The 21008-nt window shown below is 40.4% G+C and overlaps 1 protein-coding gene and 2 long non-coding RNA genes across 13 annotated transcripts in view; 2 read left to right on the top strand and 1 right to left on the bottom strand.

The window, feature by feature from the left end:
• Positions 1-7234, bottom strand: part of POLI (DNA polymerase iota) — a 26853-nt gene extending 19619 nt beyond the window's left edge. For 3 of the 9 annotated variants that reach the window (XM_077892584.1, XM_077892585.1, XM_077892586.1), the window contains exons 1-4: positions 7089-7233; positions 5303-5413; positions 3066-3230; positions 268-420 (exon numbers count right to left, since the gene is read on the bottom strand). In XM_077892584.1, the coding sequence (XP_077748710.1) occupies positions 268-420; positions 3066-3230; positions 5303-5413; positions 7089-7203 (544 nt within the window). In that variant the 5' untranslated portion in view covers positions 7204-7233. Of the gene's footprint in view, positions 1-267; positions 421-3065; positions 3231-5302; positions 5414-7088 lie in introns of those variants that run through there. The other 6 variants (XR_013376510.1, XM_077892582.1, XM_077892564.1 and 3 more) reach the window with 5 other exon arrangements.
• The window catches only part of LOC144310899 (uncharacterized), a 51760-nt gene extending 31191 nt beyond the window's left edge, over positions 1-20569 (top strand). For all 3 annotated transcript variants that reach the window (XR_013376558.1, XR_013376556.1, XR_013376557.1), the window contains 2 exons: positions 18710-18865; positions 19813-20569. This is a non-coding gene — a long non-coding RNA (uncharacterized LOC144310899). The remainder of the gene's footprint in view (positions 1-18709; positions 18866-19812) is intronic.
• Positions 7192-14263, top strand: LOC144310903 (uncharacterized). The gene is made up of 3 exons (XR_013376568.1): positions 7192-8289; positions 12721-12804; positions 13903-14263. It is a non-coding gene; the product is annotated as an uncharacterized LOC144310903 (long non-coding RNA).
• Positions 20570-21008: the final 439 nt, after the last annotated feature.

Below are 21008 nucleotides of genomic sequence, written 5' to 3' on the forward strand. Positions count from 1 at the left end.
AAAAAAAGAAATAGTAACACAAAATGTGTCAAAGAAAAGAAAAGAGCATGGAGCCCTAAGCTACAGATCATCAAAATCTCACTTTCTGCCTACTTAATATGGAATAGCAATATCTAATTTTAGTCATTTGAGATCGATCACTGAAATATGCTGTACCTACAACAAAAGCCATAAAATTTTCAGAAAGATAATTCAACTCATTGAACTCACTGAATTCAGTGAAAAAATTTAGGTACTTTTAGTTATTAAATACAAGAATTCACTTACACTGATTATTATAAACATGACCTGACACAGTCAGTGCTGAAAGTTCATCACTTTGAAGTTGCTGTAGTCTCTTCTCAACCATTTCTGTTAGATCCACAAAATTTTCATCAAATCCAAGTCTCTCAACAACTGGACTAAATTCTTCCAACAACTCTAAATTGAAATAATATTGGTACACAGATGTTATCTAAAGTCCTAACTAAAATATAGATTCAACTATTTCGTGCTTAAAAATATATCAAATATGTTAAAGGTTTTATGTATATTCACAATTCCACAATATCTTTAATAAAGTTTTCCACTGGGACGCCTGAGTGGCTCAGTGGTTGAGCATCTGCCTTTGGCCCAGGGCGTGATTCCGGAATCCAGGATCGAGTCCCACACTGGTCTCCTTGCAGGGAGCCTGCTTCTCCCTCTGCCTGTGTCTCTGCCTCTGTGTGTCTCTCATGAATAAATAAGTTAAAAAATAATAAATAAATAAAACTTCCAATAATTACTGAATAAAAAAAAAGTCACTTAAGTTTCAAAATATACAATGCAAAATATTGATTAGTCATCTCCCAGCTTATTACTTAAGAGTAGATATGGATCATGAATTACATATCTTCAAATGTCCAGCACCTAACACAATACCTTGTCCTTAAGTCAAATGCTTGCTAAACTGAACTGAACCAAAATTTGAAATAAATTCAAAATGACAATTAATTTTTATTTTTCGGATTAAAACTAGTTAACTCTGAAATCATTGAGAAGAATTTTCACTTCTCTGAATCATCTACTGATACGAGCAGGATGGCAGAAAACTATTAGTCCCTTCTTATATAAAAATGCAGTTCTCAAAGTTCTATAAATTCATAAATTCATAAATTAAAGTACATACAGATCATTTTTTATATAAATAGTAAAAATATCTCCATTTTATTTATGCCGACTTGATAATATCCAGGGAAAACAATAATGATTAATAATGTGACCTAGTGACCACCAAAAATCCCTTCCAATCTACCTAGAGAAAACCATTTATTTGAGACTGACAATGTTTGATCACATAAAAGGATTCTACTGCATTTCCCTCATCAATTTCTGCAATTTGTTTCAAAAGCATATACTATATAAGAAAAATAATGGATAATTTTTAAGTAAGCAGAAAAGCAAATTAAACACGGGACCATGCACAAAGCTGGTGGATCACTGAGCACTGATTGATTATATGAGTTCTATTACTAGGTCACAGGGATAAATCATTATCCTATTCCTGAAGTTAATCTCTTTTTTGCTGTCAAACTTCATGAACAAGATGCATTTATTAAACATACAAGGCCAAAGAGAGCAGTTTGTAATTAGAGAAAAAACTATCTAGACCAAAACATATAAAAATATACATAGTAGAAAAATATAAAATAAACAAGATTATATATTATAAATAGCTCAGAGCTAAATTCAGTATAGGACTATTAAGCCATTTTCCTACTTCAACTCAGAAAATACTATGAGAAAATTAAGAAAATACTTTTTATTAATGCACAAATCATGCTTAGAATATTTGTCATTATGTAATTACACCAACATGGAGCTTGAATTCACCATACAGTATATATCTCTAATTTCAAAAAATGTTTCTATGTACTTTTTTATAAAAGTATAATGCTTTGTTTCTACTTTTTCTCACATTCTTTATTTTTTGCAAGTATGATGGACATAAAACAATCTCTCACTAATTCAAATTTCCTTAGCTACTAATGAATTTGAGTATTTTTGTCCCACATAATTGTGGACATTGGGTTTGTTCTTTCTGTCAACTGCCTATTTATATCTTTCATCCATTTTTCTTAAATATCTTTTTTTTGTAAATTTGAAAGGGCTTTGGATATTTAACACTTTCATCTGAAAACTGCTCCAATTTATAAAAGAACATGCAAAAACAATAGCAAAAAAGATGAATAGCTGATTCTTATACGTTTTAAAATTATTATATATTCGCAATATGCCAGTACAAATGCATTTTCATTTTTCCTATAATTTACTAAAACTCTTAAGATTCAAACCCAAATCTTAATATGGAGGAGTTTATCTATACTATAATATTTAGTGTACATATACACGTATGTATACAATCCAAGAAAAAATGAATATACTCATTATTTTGTCTAATAGTTCTTAACAAATCTAGTTTTTAATTAAGTTAATCAAATATCAGAGAAGCCTCTCCCAAATATCAGTGCATCAAAGTACAGTTATTTCCTCATAATTCATTTAAATTTGGTATTTAAAGGGCAGGCTGGGTGGCTCAGTGGTTGAGCGTCCACCTTCAGCCCAGGGCGTGATCCTGTAGACCTGGGATCGAGTCCCACATCGGTCTCCCTGCGTGGAGCCTGCTTCTCCCTCTGCCTGTCTCTCTGCCCCTCTCTCTCTCTCTCATGAATAAATAAATCTAAAAAATAAATAATAAATAAATTTCGTATTTAAGTTTAAAATAAAAAAAAGTATTTTACTTTCTTTGGTATATCTTTCCATTATCTTGTTTCCAAATCTTATTTTACATTTTTTCTCACAGTATATAAATATCAGTCATAAGAGTCTCCAAATTTCTCCCAACTATACATTTTTTTGTCAATATTGCTCATATAAAGTCACCCTCTTATGTGTATAAAATGTTTTTAAAACCAGGCAAGATCCAAAATAAAAGTCATTAGCAAACAAAAGTGATTTATGGCATTTTACTAATTAAAAGACTCATGTAGTGAATGGGCATCCTATATACAAATTAATGCTGAAAGTACATTGCCCATGATCTGTACCTGTAACCTTATATGACATCTCTCTGTAACGAGTCAAGTCTTCTCCATTAACTAACACCAGCTGTGGACATTTTTCTTTTGCATCTCTGACATTCATTAGTTTCTTAACTCCAAGTTTCCTAGCTTCATAGTTGCAGGTAACTACCAAATATTTCTGCTGAACGCCTATAAAAAGTAAATATTTTATGAGAAAACTGAGCAGGATTAAAGAAATATTTTAAAATAAAATCTACTAATTCCTTATTATAAGTTGTAATGCAATCTATTTTAAGAATAAAAAGCTCTACTCATTTAAAAAGCAAATCCTCCATTCATCAAAGTTTTATTAAGTAAAATTCAACAAAAATTATCATAAATCAGTATGTTCTCTGGAGTCTTCAGTGAAAAGATACAAATAAAATCCTTCTAGGATTTTTTTTTCAGACAATACAAACCAGATTGATTTACATTGAATTAACTCGCTCTATATAAAGTGTATGCCATATTTCACCAAAAAAATAAGGCAGATGAAAATAACTGAGTACAATTAATTACTGGTTTCTGCTAGAAAAACTTTCCAAAGAATATAAAGCAACGTTCTGTTACAAGTGTCAAACTACAGTAATCATTAAAGATCTCTCCCATCCCCAATAAATGTAATTACCAAACTGTTCTTCACAGTAATTAGCTGAAAATATTAGACAGTGAGGCATCATTAATAGGCCTCCTCCTTATCAAAAATGATTAAATTATGATCTACAGATCATAAAAATTGTAGCTTACTAGTGGTGGCTTAAAATTAATGAAATTAATTTTCTCTTTACACAAGTTGACCACTTGTTTGCCATTATAATAGTAATGTTCATCTAACATACGTAAAACGCAAACAGGTGGGTGAACGAAAAAGGTTACGTCCATTCCACCAATGTCAGACATTTGTTTCTAAAATATTATAAACAGGGCAAGAAACGTTATTTCACATAAAGATTTTTGATATATCAGATTGTGCCCCAAAACAGAATCTCTGGGTCAAAGTAATTTAAGAGTCATTAGTGAACTATATAAAAAATAGGACTGGTAACTTGAACTAAAAAAGCAATCTCTTAATACAGAATTAAATTAAGGTAGACTCACCACTGTATGTCACCAGCCCAAAAAGTCACACATTCGGTGAGCATAACTGAAACACTACTTTTGTTTTCTCCTAGAAACTTTTAGCATCACATTTCTCACTTCCAGATAATCATTCATTCCTGTGTCTTAATCATACAATAATTTTTTATTGAGCATTATCTACATAGCAGCTTTGTGTTATACTGCTACTAATTACAAATGCCTTTACGAGAAAACTTACATCCTCCAATCCTAACTCCTTGACGCCCTTGGGAAAGTTTAAATATCTTAGACCGGTACTGGCATACTAAAAACTAATCATCCCTTTGTTCAACCAGGCTGGGTTGAACTGGGATTTATCAAAACCAAACTAGGCACGAGAGGTTAGCAGCTGGTGAACCAGAATTGCCCTTTATGTTTATATTAAAAGATAAAGTCTTACTACATGCATAAAATAAATTTTTGGAAATTTAAATGACTTTTCCAAATACAAGCCAACATAGGGATCCCTGGGTGGCTCAGTGGTTTGGTGCCTGCCTTCGGCTCAGGGCGTGGTCCTAGGATCCCGGGACTGAGTCCCGCATTGGGCTCCCTGCCTGGAGCCTGCTTCTCCCTCTCTCTCTCTCTCTGTCTCTCATGAATAAATAGAATCTTAAAAAAAAAAAAAAAAAGCCAACATATTAATAAGTAAATTCTCAACATAAAATTTCTCTTTGCCTTTTATTCAAAATGATACTTATATTTTTGTGAAAAGCTTACACCCTATATGCCTTAAGTATTTAGGGGTCTGTTCAAAATCCAACTGTTGTGCAATTCAAGAGTTAATTTCAAAACTGGATAGATGAAAACTCCACTAGAATGTAGTAAGACTTTGAGACAAGAGGATTATAAATTTCATTGAGAACAAGACTGCAAGTTTATTATGGTCTTTCTGTTCACGTTCAGTTGGCTATAGTACTTGTATAAAATCCAGCATTTATTAAATAGGGCTTATCAGTTTCACACCTGGTCGTGAGAGTTTACAAAGTACCTCAAGAACTGCTTCCAAAATCTTTAATAGGATTAACAACTCGGAATATAATCAACATAAATGAAGAGCTAGCACTCTTATACAAAAAGGAATTATTGCTAACGCCCAGAGTTACCTAAAGGTTTGCCCTTCAGTTCGGGGTTGGAGATCATTTCTACTTGTGCATAAAAGCAATCCAGGTCCACGTGAACTATGACTCTGGCTGGAGGGCCTCCTTCGGGCACCACTTGACCGTGAACCAACGCGCCACATGCAAAAAAACAGAGAAATAAATATATTCAGGCTGCTGGTCGTCTCTGAGTAACCGTCAGTTCTTTAAAAAAAAAAAAAAAAAAAACGGTAACAGAAAGAAGAATGCAGAATGACTTTTTTTTTTTTCCTGGATTCATGGGTCAATGCATCTGAAAAATAAAATCATAGAGATGAAACTGCACGTGCAGTCGGGTCTCCAGTCCTGTTCAGCTCCTATTTCTTTGTGGACTCTTACTGCTCTCAGGCTCCTCGCTACCTGGAGGCCGAAAATCCTATCCTGGTCGATAACGGAAGATCCAAGAGGCAATCCGTTGCTTGCAAGTTTATGGTAAAAAAACAAAACAAAACAAAACAAAACAAAAAAACCCCATCTAGATTAAAGCCTAAGGGGCAGAGAAGTTCAAACGCTGATTTCAACCAACTAAAAAAATCATTCAAAGTAGCATGGCCTTAAATAAAAAAAAATCATAAAGACACAAAGGCAGAGAAGCCAGGCCATGGCCCCCAGGCCTCCCCCTAGGTACCAAGGGGAACAGGCCCGTCTAGTTCGGGGCTGAATCCGCAGGGTCTAGGACCGCGCCTGGCATCTAACAGGCTCCCGATAAGAACTCGTTAAATGGGAAAAGAAAAAAAAATAATAACTATTTCTTGAATTTTAAAAAGGAGCTCATGTCCTGGGGTGGGGAGGCGCGGGGAGGGCGCAGGGCTGTGCAGCTCTCAACCGGTTAAAGGGCGACGCGCTACCGTGGCCCCGAACGGGAACCCGCACTTTCACGGGGAAGCCGGCGGAGCTGCGTGGCGTCTGTGCCTCAGTTCGCCGCTTGGGGCCTGCGCTCGCTTCTCCGCCAACTGAGCCCACACGCACCGCAGCCGCCCCGGCCGCGCGCTGCAGGAGGCCGACGCGCTTCTGCGGCCCCCGGGTCCCGGGATCGAGTCCCGCGCCGCGCTCCCCGCAGGGACCCTGCTTCTCCCTCCGCCTCTCTCTCTCAGATGAATGAATGAATGAATGAATGAATGAATGAATGAATGAATGAATGAATGAATGATCTTAAAAGAAAAACGGGGCGGCCCGGGTGGCCCAGCCGTTGAGCATCTGCCTTCAGCCCAGGGCGTGACCCCGGGGTCCTGGGATCGAGTCCCGCATCGGGCTCCCTGCATGGAGCCTGCTTCTCCCTCTGCCTGCGTCTCCGCCTGTGTGTGTGTATGTGTCCACGAATAAGTAAATAAAAATATTTTTTAAAAAAGCTTTTTAAAAAAAAGAATTAAACGTGTAAAGGGGGAGCGGGTAGGGGGTGCGGAGAGCAGCAGCCTGGCGCCGGGCCGGGGTGGGCGCTACGCAGCAGAGCCCCGAGGTCGGAGGCGGGATCCCCCAACCCGAGGTCGCAGGCGGGGGTCCCCGAGGTCGGAGGAGGCGGGGTCCCCGAGGTCGGGGGCGGCCCCGCACATGCGCCCGTCCGCGGCGCCGCCCGTCCCTACCCCTCCCCTCCCGTCCCGTCCCCTCCCCCGCCCCTCCCCGCGGCACCGCAGCGCGCACGCCCACTCGAGCCCGAGGAGGCCACGCCGCGGGCGTCGGGGTCTGGGCCGCCCAACGCCCAGCCACGGACGGCGCCCTCCCTCGCCCCCGCCCCGCCCTCCTCATTGACGCCGACCGAGGCCGCCGGGCTCCTCCGGCGCGGCCGCCACGGGGCTGCAGCCCGCCTCCCCCGCCTCCGCCGCCTCGTCGCCGCCCGCTTCCTCCTCGGGCCCCGCCCGCCGCTGCTCCATGTCGCCGGGGCCGCCGCCGCCGCGCTGCTTCCGGCCGCCTCCGGCCGCTTCCGCCCGGTCTCCAGGGAAACCGCGCCCCGCCCCCCCCGGCCGCCACGCCTGCGCAGTCCGGGCCGCCGCGGGCTCGGCGCGCGCTGGGCCCACGTGCCGGGCAGGCCGGAAGGGCGGGCTTTCAGGCCGAAACAGCTTTTTTTGGTTTTTTGCTTTTGTTTGTTTTTGGTGAGATCTTTGGAGTCAGGCCCATCGCACAAATTTAAACGTTTTTAGTCTGACAAAGAGGCCAGCCCGCTCCCCGGATAACTTAGCGAACTGGGGCCCCGTGGGGTGCTGGGCGGAGCCGCGAGGCCGCGGAGCCCGGGGGGGGGGGGGGGGGGGGAAGGAGGCCTCGGCCCAGCCGCCAGGCGCCTGCGAGCCCTGGGATGGGGCGAGTCCCTTGCGGGTCCCTTGCGGGGTCAAGGCCCCGGCGGCGGGTCAGGCCTGAATCCTTGAGCGGCTCAGGTCGGGTGGCCGCGGGGGGTTTCGGAACCAGCCTCCGCCCCAGCCTCCGCCTCGCTGCGCGCGTGACCCGGGCGGCCCGGGCCGTGGGCTAGACGGCGCGGCGCTCCCGGGCCAACGCGGCATCAAAGACAGAAAAAAAGGTGTTTTCAGTGTCGGGAGGTTGAATGAACTCACGAAAGCTACACATGCTTGTGCATTCCCGTGTCTGCAAAGCCGGGGCGCCCCGCAGGCGCTCCGCAGATGCTGATTACGTTTGCCGCTCCGAGGGTGCCCCGAGGATATCCCGAGGATGCCTGAAGATGCCCGAAGATGTCCGAGGATGCCCGAGGACGCCCCGTGAATATCCCGAGGATGCCCGAGGGTGCCCCAAGGATATCCCGAGGGTGCCCGAAGATGCCCGAGGATGTCCCGTGAATATCCCGAGGATGCCCCGAAGATGCCCAAGGATGCTCCGAGGGTGGCCCGAGGATGCCCGAAGATGCCCCGAGGATATCCCCAAGATGCCAGAGGATGCCCCGAAGATGCCCCAAGGATGCCCGAGGGTGCCCCGAGGATGCCCGAGGGCCCGCCTGACTTCCAAGAGACGGGGTGGGGCATTTCTGTCTGCTGAGGACATATTTGTGCTTACGTTCACACACATGTTTTGCCTTTCTTTTTTCTCCTTTTTAAGGCAGGATTCTGTTCTTTCAAATAGGATATGAGACCCTTGACAAATCCTTTAAAGAACAGGCTGGTGCATCCTTAACATAAGAAGGAATGACCCACAGAACTGGGGCTTGGTTTGCAGACCAGCTCTTCCTCTGTGGGTGTTTCACTTTAAGACATCCGGGCCACACTGGTCCCTTAAAAGTCTCCAGTCCAGGATCTAAAATATTTCGAGCTGTGCTGCTTTCTTTGCGAAAGCTGTTGGATAATTTGGATAAAGAGCTTTTCAAGTAAATGCCTCTCAAGCTACTAAGTACCTCTTGGGCTCTCATCAAGCATCCAATTTCTTATAGACAACTGAAGTGTTTTTTTTCTTTTTTTCTTTTTAAAGGTTTTATTTATTCATGAGAGAGAGAGGCACAGGCAGAGGGAGAAGCAGGCCCCACGCAGGGAGCCCGACATGGGACTCGATCCCGGGACTACGGGGTCACGCCCTGGGCCAAGTCGGTGCTAAACTGCTGAGCCACCCGGGGATCCCCCCCCCCCTTTTTTTTTTCAATTCCTCGGTGTTGAGAATGAAACAAACCCCTAAAATGCTATGGCAAATTAAAATAGGTCCTTCATAATAGCACTAGACTCATGACACTCAATAGCTTGAGTAAAAGTGAGCCCGCATTGAAAAACAACACACACAGTCAAGCCCTATTTGGTTAGTGACATTTATTTCCCTGTCAGTTGTCAGATTGAAGAGGGGCTTTTAATTTAGTGGAATAGACAAAGGGAAGGTTGAGAACCCTAGGGGAGTAAGCAGGGCTGGCTTTATGAGAGTACAGCTGGTGCAGTAGCACAGAGAGCCCCTGCTCACAGGGGCCCTCACTTGGCTTAATGTTTTATATTGTCATCTTGAGATTCTTAATAATTCTTGAGCAAGAATTTTTTATTTTGCACTGAATCTCACAAATTATTTAGCTTGGTGCTAGGAACAAAGGCAGGAAGTGGTATAGAAATGACATTAATAAAACACCTCTATGTCCAGCACAGGGCTAAAAGCTTAAAACATGATCTCATTCAACATGCCCTAGAAGGTAGGTATCATCATTCACATTTTACCAAAAATGAAACAGGCCAGCAGAGACTAAGGGTTTACTTACTCAAGACTATTAATTTAGTAATGGTAAATCAACTTGTCACAGTTCTCCATAGAGAAGAATTTGTTTTTGTTTTTGTTTTTTAAGATTTTATTTATTTATTCATGAGAGACACAGAGAGAGAGAGGCAGAGACCCAGGCAGAGGGAGAAGCAGGCTCCATGCAGGGAGCCCGACAGGGGACTCTATCCCGGGACCCTGGGGTCACGCCCTGGGGCTGAAGACGGCGCTAAACCGCTGAGCCACCTGGGCTACCCATAGAGAAGAATTTGTTAATAATGTTTCTTCCATATAGGAATCACTCTCTCTGCCCATTTTCCTTGGTGCTTCAAATACCAGATAACTTGAAGTAGGGAAAATAAACATCCCTTGCATATATTAAGATGCATAAAATACAGTTTATACGAGCTGATAGTGTTTCTTTGTTGTGCAATGAATTAGGAAGTGATTTTTTTTTTATTCTATAAATCCCATCCTCAGTTTTCATTACCTAGTTCTAATCTAGGATAATTTCAGGAAATAAATATGTTGAGCCTAGATCATAACTGCCTACTTAAGGACCAAATGATAGAATTGCAAGGCGAAATAAGCATATTGAATCAAATAAAATTATGGTTGAAACAATATTCACATGAAGTATGGGTTGGGGTCTCAGTGTGACTAGCAGATGAAAAAAAAACCCTGGATATTTATAAGCTTCAGTAGTCAAGACACCATGAACTTAGGCACATTGCAAGTGACAAGCATGAGCACTGATATCAGTGGAGGGTGGAAAAGTTACCAGTGCCTGCTTCTCTCCTCCAAGCCAAATTGGCCACATAGGGCTCAGAGGAAGAACTCTAGACAATGTTCAAGGGCTTCGACTTGAAAAGTGTGAAGGTGTTTGTGAGTGTCTTCATTTTACGTTTGGTAGTTAGGTAGGTACGTGGAGGTTGACTCTGAGGTCAAAGGAACAATTTGAATTGGCAAAGGTACAAAGCGTTTGGTTTTGTAGGGTTCTGGGCCTAGTGCAGTGGTTCTCAACTGGGATTGATTTTGGTGCTAGGAGATATTTGGCAATATCTTGGTGATACTTTTTGGTGGTCACATCTGGGGACTGGCATCTAGTGTGTAGAGGCCAGGGATATTGTTGAACATCCTAAAATGTGCAGGACAGCCTTTCACAGTAAAGAATTATCCAGCCCAAAGTGTCGGTTGGGCCAAGGTTGGGCACTTTGACCTAGTAGTATCATTGTTACCATCCTGCTCCCAACTGTCTCCTCAGCTTCAGGTCCCCAGTTATAGTGAAGAACCAATCTTTGGATATGTGCTTTTAATTAAAAATAGACATTTTTAGAGAAAGGAGAAGATAAGAGAGGGAGAGAAGTATTATTTAATTGCCCCTCATTGTGGGAATTTACATTCTGAGGCTAAAAAAATGAATGCATTTGCTAGAAAAGAGATTTAAGAAAAATATCCACATTTTTATGGAGCTTGTGAGTTGCCCCTAAGGTGAAAAGCTGATGAGTCAGAAATAATTTATAAGTCTTAGAAGTTGAAACCAGAAAACACAGAAAGGCTTCAGTTGGTTGAAAGCAAACTATAATTATGACTTGCTGTCATACAATGTGCATGTCATGCAGTATTTACTTAACAACTTTTATCCAAGGATCTCAAACCCTTTGCACAAAAACTTTAATCATTAAGAAACCCTCTTCTCTCTCTGTCTCTCTTTGCATTGCACACCAAAGCTGCAGCTTCAGATTTTCTCCATGTAACCTAAAAATATTTGCTTCATACCATGTGATTGTGGCTATGAGAATGTGTAAGAGGCTACAGTTTTTCTAACAGTCAGCTTCTCTTTGCTTTGACCTTTCTTTGTGGTTCTGTAGAATTCTAATGAAAAGCCTGCGTAGTTGTTTTAGTAATGCCATTTAAAACACTCTCAGGTTGTGCTCAGTGGACCTTGCTTTGTCATTTTGGAGAGAGATGGGGATCAAGGTGATCACTATGCAAGTGATTTGGTCCCAGTTTGTAAATAAAGTCTGCAAACTTCAGCCACTGTGGGAAAAAGAACTACTGGATGTCATATAGAAAGTGCAAGCAGCTTGAAATATGTTTACTATGTTATATTTATAGGCACCCTTAATGTAACAGTTTTTTTTTTTTAAAGAAACCCTTTTTCTGATTGCAAAGGTAATTCATGATTATTATGGAGAATTGGGAAAATATAGAAAGGGGGTAAGGAGAAAATAGAAATAATCCATAAGAATCCATAATTTGGGTGCTCAGAAATAACCATCCTTTAATAGTCTTTTCATAAAGCACAACTTAGAAAGATATTTTTTAATTTAACAAATATATTTCTGCATCTATTTATTTACCAAACCACAAAAACCACTGTGAGATGTATTATCAGAACAAATGACATAGAAAAACATTATACATTTATTTGCTTTTGATATTAATTTGAAGGAAATGAATAAATATGGTCTCACCATCATCTTGGAGATGTTAATAATTTCAGTTTAATCAGTAACCTCCATGTTCCTGGTTTGAGTTTAATATAAACTCAAAAACGAAAATAATATTTATATGTTTAGGACTTACGTCTTAAAGTTGATTCAAAGACTTCATTAAAGTACCTATTAATCCTAAATGTACTGCTTGTGGCTGATTTTTTTAAAGTTATTTTTCTTCTCATTGTTTAAGATTTTCTATTAAAAAGTATAAGGTGTAAAGTGAAAATCTTCCATACCCCCCTCTGCACCTTGATTTAGCCACTGTTAACAGTTAACCACTATTAACAATATAGAGATGTAGGGACGCCTGGGGGGCTTAGTGGCTCAGGTCATGACCCGGGTCCTGGAATCAAGTCCCACATCGGGCTCCCCACGGGGAGCCTGCTTCTCCCTCTGTCTGTGTCTCTGCCTCTCTCTTTCTTTCTCTGTGTTTCTCATGAACAAATAAATAAAATCTTAAAATTAGATAGATAGATAGATGATAGATATATATTGCATCAGACTTTCTATTATAATGCTTAGGATAGGATAGACATAGTGATAATCATTTCTAGTTTATATGAGTGGGCTCACACCATACAGACTTTCTGCACTATGTTTTTTCAATTAGTATCTGTTGAACATCATTTATTTTCCATGCACACAAATATGCTGTATTCTTTTTAGTGGCTGCATTATTTCACAATTCCAAATTGATAGACACTCATCTCTAATTTTCTGTTGCAGTAAACATCCTTGTACATTTGTCTTTGCCCTTCTTCAGGAGTGTGAACCCACCCTTCCCCAGGACAAATCTAACCTCAAGATCTAGTAAGAATGTTATCTTTATCTTTTTAAATTAATAAAACACCATGTGAAAGCACACCGTGATACATGAGGCCTGTCAGTTCTGCTTCTAGACATGCTCTGAAATCCTCTGAATTTGCACCAACGCACTCCATGTCCAGGCCACATACAGTCGTTTCTGGTTTAGCCTATGGCAGTAGCCTCCTAACATCTTCCTTTTACCATATATGGGCCCTAGAATGATCTTTTAATGATCTATAATTTCATTTGCTGGCTATGAACCTTTCAAAGGCTTCCCACAACCTTTAGAGTAGAAATCAAACCCCTTGCTTGCCATGGTCTTCATGGCACCACTGGGGCACACTTGACCTTTCTTCCTTACTTCTTCTCATAGCTGTTTATCATTTTTCCTTGCACTTGGGCCACACCAGCCTCCTTTCTATTCTGGGGGTATATATTAGTCTGTAGTCAGCAATCTGTAGACCTAGGAGAGCTGGAGATATAGTTCCAGTCTGAGCCCACAGGCCCAAGTACGAGGCAAGCCAGTGGTCCAAATTCTAGTTTGAGTCCAACTCTGAAAGCAGAAGACCAGTGTCTTAACTATTTGGCGGGTAGATAAAGCAAATTGTTCCTTAGTTCGGAAAAAAAAAAAAAATTCCTTAGTTCGTTTTTTGGCAGTATTCAGGCCTTCAACAGACTGGATAAGGCTATCCACACTGGGGAAGGCACTCTACTTCATTCATTCTACCAATGTCAATGTTAATCTCATCCAGAAACATTTTCATAGACAAACCCAGAATAGTGTTTAACCAATATGTGAGCATCCTGTGGCCTAGTCAAATTGATGCATGAAATTAGCCACCGGACAACCTCCAGCCTCCAGACCACTCAAAAGTTTTTTTCACATTAACTGGCTTATTCTCTTTCTCCAGTTCTCAATTCAAACGTCAGCACCTCCAACTGACTTTTCCAAACCACATTCTCTCAGATAGCCTCCCCCAGAATCACATTCTCTTATGACGTATTACGTATCATTTATAACACCCAAATATGTAACTTTTTATTTGCTCTTTACTTGATTTTATTTTATTTTTTTAAAGAATTTATTTATTTATTCACAAGAGACCCAGAGAGAGAGAGGCAGAGACACAGGTAGAGGGAGAAGCAGGCTCCACCCAGGGAGCCCGACGTGGGACTCGATCCCTGGTCTCCAGGATCACACCCCTGGCTGAAGGCAGGTGCTAAACCGCTGAGCCACCCAGGGATCCCCTCTTTACTTGATTTTAATCTCTGCCTCCTACTAGAATATAAATTGCATTACAGCAGGGACCCAGTATATCTTTTACCTTACTGATACTTGCCAAAAATATATGTGCAGTAAATGAAAGGCATTATTTCGACATCAGCTGGCTAACTTTTCATGATGTTAGATTTTTAAAAGTCCTGTATAGACAAATCTTTCAGATAAAACCTCAAGTTTGTGGAAATACATCAATGTTGATTTCTTAATTTTGGCCAAAGTACCGTAGTAATAGAAGATGTGAACACCTGAGGAAACTGGTAAGGAGCAAGACCTCTTTATTATCTTTGCAACTTTTCCCTAAGCATAGATTTATTCCAAAATAAAAGGCTTATTTTAAAAAATAATCACAAACTAGAATTTCAAATATTTAAATATAAAAGAACACAAAAACGATAAAGACAGTCCTCTAGATTCAGCGCACACACACACATGCACACACACAGGGAACTAACTCTGAGGTGATGGTTGTGTTAATTAACTTGATTGTGGTCATCATTTCACAATGTGTACATATATTAAATCATCGTGTTGCATACCGTAAATATGTATAATTTTTATTTACAATTATACCTCAATAAAGCTGGGGGGGAATCTTACATGTTGCTGCTGATACTCGAAAGTGCAATGAACACTTTGTTTATTAGTTAGCATGTGTATAAATTGATAACTACCATCTTCTGAATTATGTTTACAAAATTTTTAAGCCTCCTAGGTCTTAACTATTGTTTTCCACTTCTATTACCATAATGTCAGATTCCTTGAAAGATGCTATCTGTGTAGTTAATGCCCATTTAATTTTTATAATTGAAGGATATTTTTGAACATACTGGTACCTGACAGATAATTACTACTGTTAAAATCATCACTCCATAAAAAGAGTTTCCACATGAGATGATTCTTACTTGTCTATAAGTTTTAGCTTATTTTTCTTTTGAATAAAAGCCAGCAAGATTATTAAGAAATCAGTGGTAATGAGAACCTGAAGTCAGAATTGCTGAATGTGCAATCCATCTAAGGTGATGGACATGGAGTACTGCCAGCAGATTCTTCTCCCAATGTCCGGAATGGTTCTTACCATAAGGTAGTAACTACCCAAGAGCAAAAGCACTTTGTTACTTTTGTTGTCACTCAGGCAGTTATATTCATTCAGATAGTGGCATCTGCTACATTCACTTGTATAATGACAAATTAATAAAAAAATCCACTGTAGAAAATATCCTCCTTTTGGATTTGTACAGCATTACCTAAGAATTCTTACTTGAGACATTCATAAAAATGTCAACTTTACTTCAGTTTTTTTTTTTTTTTCCTACATGGAGGCACAGATCAAAATAAGGAAAGACTAAGGAACATGAGGAAATGTCACAGAGTGGAGGAGACTAAGAAAATGTAGCAAATAAATGAGAGCTAGGATCCTGGATCAGATCCTGGGACAGAAAAGAGGACGTTGGGGGGGAAAAAAAACCCCAGTAAATTTGAATAAGCTATGCAGTTAGTAGTTTTGTACCAGTGTTTGTCTCCTGCTTCTGATAATTTTATCATGGTTTATGTACACTGTTAACATCAGAGAGACTGACTAAAGGGGAGACAACAACTTTTCTGAATTATTTTTGCAGCTTTGTTGCAACTTTTGTAAGTCTAAAATTATTTCAAAATAATTTTTTTTTTGTAATTGTGTTGGAAAATTCCTCAGGAAGTTGTTACTTCAGAGAGAGACATACTATTTCTCAATAGTTCCAATAGAGCTGGTTTTCCCTCCAGCTCTGAAACAGAGCATCGTTTCTTTAGTTGAGCAGTAGATAAACGACAGTTACTGCTGTACTTGCTTTAGGAATATTTTGTACAGAAGTACACATTTCAAGATACCAGATTTATACTTTGCACTGCAAAATGTCCCTACTTGGAGAGGCCCACTGGACGTAAGACCAACTGAGAGAAAGATCCACATTTCCCATCTTGTGTTTATGCCAGATTTTGGCTCATTGAGTGGGTTATTGAGCTAAATTGCCTAGACAATGTAACATTGGGGAAATTTTTTTCCTCTTTCCATTTTGTTCTTAACTGTCACGTGCATATAGTTGAATTTGAATAAGTAAAGTGTAGATATTATTTGGCTTCATTGTGGTCCAGTGGAGGAAGTAAATACCCAGGAATTTTGCTAGTGGAGTGCTAGGGGAGTTTACTCTTTGAGATCATCTTGTAAGTGATAATCATTAAAAAGAAGTCCTTTTGGCAGTTCAGCAATAATATATATCATTTTCTAATTACTATTCAGTAATCACCTAGAATGTGCTTACGCACTTGTCTCTCTCTAGTCTAATACATAACTCAGGAAGAAAACATGTCTATTTTACAGAGGAAGGAAAATGGAGGTTCAGAAATGTTAAGTCACTGCCCCAATCTAGGCTTTGACCTCCGATTGGGCTGTCTCTAAATGTCTCACTATTTATATTTGTCTGCAACAAATTCTACCCTTAGTGTAGTTGTGTCATAGTGAGATTTCACTATGACATATTGGCAATGTTCTGCTAATTTTAAGAGGAAATGTGATAGTTGAAAATGGTCTTATATATTTATATTTTCTTCAATATGTAGAAATACATGAGGAAATCCAAGGTCTAGGTCTTCTAGTTGTTATAAGGTTCTATTAGTAATGGAATGTATTAAGCTAATAAATTATGTATTTCATAAATACATTAAATTAACTATATCAAGATCCTAGAGTGCCTTTTAATAATGTATAGGATGGCAGTATAATAAATGTGTTTTTTAAAAGCTAGAAAAGAGGTCAGTGATCTAAAAGAAATAACTCAATGTTTACTTTAAAACGTCTACTTCTTTAGTCCTTTTATTTACCACTCAGAACTATAGTGAAAAATTTATGGGTAATCTCCTTGGCACAAAGTCACCCTTTCAAAGCAAAGATAAATAACCAAGCTTACTCTGATCTCTGTGAAAGTCCCAACTAAAAAATTTAATTATGGACTTTGGACATGGGAAATATTATTCAGTTGAGCTTTTATTCTAGAATACAGATGCTCTATAATTGGATTGGTAGACAAAGATCATTTACTTGATGTAAGAGGGAAGGAAAACGTTGTGCCTGTTGCGGCTTTCACCTTACAATTAAAGCGACATAATTAGATACTGTACCTTCGCACCCTGTTATAAGATACAGGTTTAAACCTATCCCCTACATCACAAAAACCAACATGTTTCATTCCCTGTGCATCAGCAGCCCTTCTCAGTGAAGTCGACATGCAGTAAAGGGGTTCTGAGATCCTCTTTGCCTGATCAGATCACGTTCTCTCCAAGGAATGTAAGAAACAAAGAACACCAGTACTCCCAACCTGAGTTTTCAAAACTACAATGTCACCTGGATGATCACGGTTCCCTAAACTTTCCTGAGCACAAGAATAATCTACATGCCAATTTAAAATATCTTTTCAAAAAAAAGTAAATAAAAATAAAATACCTTTTCCTAGGCATGTCTTCTAAAAATTCTGATTTTTTATTAGATTTTTATTTACCCACTTGAGACATTTTATTTACCCATTTGAGAGATAAAGAGCAGAAGTGAGAGAAAGCACAGGTGGGGGAGGGGCATAGGGGATGGTTTGTGGTGGGGGAGTGGAGCAGAGAGAGGGAGCAGCAGGCTCCCCCGCTGAGCAAGGGATCATGACTCATGCAGGAGGCAGATGCTTAACCAACTGAGCCACCCAGGCGCCCCTAGAAATTGTAATTTAATAGATTGTAGTGGGGCCTACGGTTCTGAATTTTAGACAAACATCACAGATGACAAAAAAAAAATATCACAGATGACAAGGCATATTTGAGACTCAAATTTTTAAAAATAAAATAAAGCATCTGGTACCCCTATCAGGTGTTATCGGCACCCTGGGGATAGTAGAACTTAGACTATTTGTCAAACTTCAGTTTTCCTCGTTTATGGATTTTTTTAACCTCTCCTCCAATGTCTATTTTTTAATTTATTTTTTATTGGTGTTCAATTTGCCAACATATAGAATAACACCCAGTACTCATCCCATCGAGTGCCCCCCTCAGTGCCCGTCACCCAGTCACCCCCAACCCCCGCCCACCTCCCTTTCTACCACCCCTAGTTTGTTTCCCAGAGTGAGGAGTCTCTCATGTTCTGTCTCCCTCTCTGAATTTCCCATTCATTTTCCCTCCTTTCCCCTATGATCCCTTTCACTATTATTTATATTCCCCAAATGAATGAGACCATATAATGTTTGTCCTTCTCCGATTGACTTATTTCACTCTGCATAATACCCTCCACTTCCATCCATGTCGAATCCAATGTCTATTTTAAAAAGCAATCATAACATCTACCTCTTAGATTTATAGTAAGTATTAAAGATGAAGGATCCGGGCTCTTGCTCAGGCTCTAGACTCTTTGCGGGGTGGGGGGATCAGCAGTTAGCAGTCACTGAGAACTTATTAAACACGCAGAATGTCAGGCCCTGCTCCGGACCTGCTGAATCTGTATATGCTTATTAAGAGGATGTCTTGGGTGATTCATAAGCACATTAAAGTTGGTGAAGCTCTGACCTAGTCACTGAGTGAGTGTTCAGGAAATGCTAGATTCTTTTCTTCTCGTTACAGTCGTACCAATAATTCAGTTCTGCTGGGGCTCAGTGACTGTCACCACCGTTTCTTCTTGTTAGTCTCAGCCCAGCAGCTACACTTCCATCTCTTGCCCGGTGGAAAGGCATCCGTAAATAAACAAATGCATGGACTAAAATTGGGCTACTGCAAAAGGTAACTCAGGATTTCTGTGTCTGCTCCTTCATACTTCCCCAGGCACGAAGCTGACAACAGGCATTTTACAGTGTCTCCTAAGTATTATTTCAGAGCTTCTTGAGTGTACCTCGCTGAGAGTTTCCTGCACAGCTTTTTGCTACCGTTTAGCAATTGTTGGTGGCGGAGGAGGCCTATAAGTTAATGATTAAACTGGTCACTGCTTGAATACGAAATTGGGGAAGGTTTCATACAAAGGTTTTGGGGCTTCTTTCTTTCTTTCTTCTTTTTTTTTTTTTTTTTTGACTTCCAGGTTTGTCATTGAACCCTGCAGAGTCAGAAGAGGAGAATTAGGTAGAACCTGTCTTACTGCATCAAAGACATTTTCAGTAATTGCCTGCATTAAGATGCGCAGCAGCACATGTTAGTACATGACAAATGAAAATGAAAACTGTATTTTAAATGTCAGGGGTGTACTCAGGGAACAATGGAAAAGGCCGGCTGCTACAATTAACATTTTAGCCGGAATGCTTTTTCATTAAAGCTGTAAATAAACTTAGTTTAGTGTTTAAAAATAAATAGGCTATTTTTCAGATGTATAGATATAGTTTTCTAGCCACAAAAAGAAAGTCCTCTCTTCAGTGCCTTATGTTTCTTCATAAGTTTGCTCCCCAACAGAACTTAGTGAAATCTGGTCTTTGCTAGTGTCTTTTTTTTTTTTTTTTAAGATTTTATTTGTTTATTCATGAGAAACAGAGAGAGAGAGGCAGAGACACAGGCAGAGGGAGAAGCAGGCTCCATGCAGGGAGCCCGACGTGGGACTCGATCCCAGGACCCCGGGATCACACCCTGAGCCAAAGGCAGATGCTCAACCACTGAGCCACCCAGGTGCCCCCTGGTCTTTATCTGTGTCCTATCACTTCTATGTTCTTATAAAAATAGTCTTTTTGATTTTCCCTTTGACATAGGTGAACGCCCTTCCTTGGTGGCTTCTACTTACACTATACTCCAGCCAAGCCTGCAGACTGACCTCAAGCAGGAGCACACCTCTCATATTTTCTACGCTCTGCAGAGAGTGGTAGATGCATTCTTACCTGTTCTTAAGTTCTTGGGGAAAGATCCATATATTCAAAACCTGAATACTAAGTTGAGTATTCCTTAATTCCACATGTAGGTCTTTGAATTCACTACCCATCCTTTGCAGCGTTGTGGAGGGCAAGCTCATCTGCTTCTTCCCTTTTGGTTGGCTAGATTCAGTAGTGAGGGCGAGACAGGTCTAGAAATTGAGAAAGTTAGGGAGAACATTTTACACTAGGATCAATGGATCACCAAAGAATTAGGTCTTCAACTAAAAGGGTCTTGTACCTAAATTCACCAATTAAACTGTCCTTCATGTTATAGGTTGAATTGTATTGTCTCCAGATTCCTTTGTTGAAGTCCTAACCCTCAGCACCTCAGAATGTGACATTACTTAGAGATGGGGTTTTTATAGAGGTAACCAAGTTAAAACAAGCTCTCTAGGGTGAGTCCTACTCCGATATGACTGGCGTCCTTCTAAGGAGAGGGAATTTAGACACAGACACTCACCGTGGGAAGACTGTGAAGAGACATGGGGTGGAGATGGCCATCTATCAAGTCAAGGAGAAAGGCCTGGGACATATTTGTACTGCACAGAAGAAACAAACCCTGCTAAGGCTTTGATTTGGGGCTCCTAGCGTCAAGAACTGTGAGACAATAAACTTTCTATTTGAAGCCACCAGTCTGTGACACTTTGTTGCGACAGCCCTAGCAAACTCAGACACTTCCTGAGTCCCTGGGAAGAGCAAACAGCAAGGGATGTTGTATCAGTCAGGATTAGGGCGGCTAAACTGACTATAATGTGCTTATAGTATAAAACAAGACTACCCATAGGATTTTTTTTTTCCGACCTAACCTTGGCTTGCTTTTTGCTGAGTCATAACAAGGTCTATTATCACCATAGTACCTATTATGGTCATATTGCCTGCCACAGTTCAGGAATGGTTTCACTTGTGTGATCTCATTATCGTTGGAAAATATTTTCTTATTTGTTAAACCTTGAGCCACACGGGAGCTTAGCACATCATCTTCAAGCATGGAGCCAAGTACCAGGAACTTCACTAATACGTCCTGTCTATAAGCCCTG

This window comes from Canis aureus, chromosome 1 (assembly GCF_053574225.1).
Source record: "Canis aureus isolate CA01 chromosome 1, VMU_Caureus_v.1.0, whole genome shotgun sequence".
Lineage (NCBI taxonomy): Eukaryota > Metazoa > Chordata > Mammalia > Carnivora > Canidae > Canis > Canis aureus.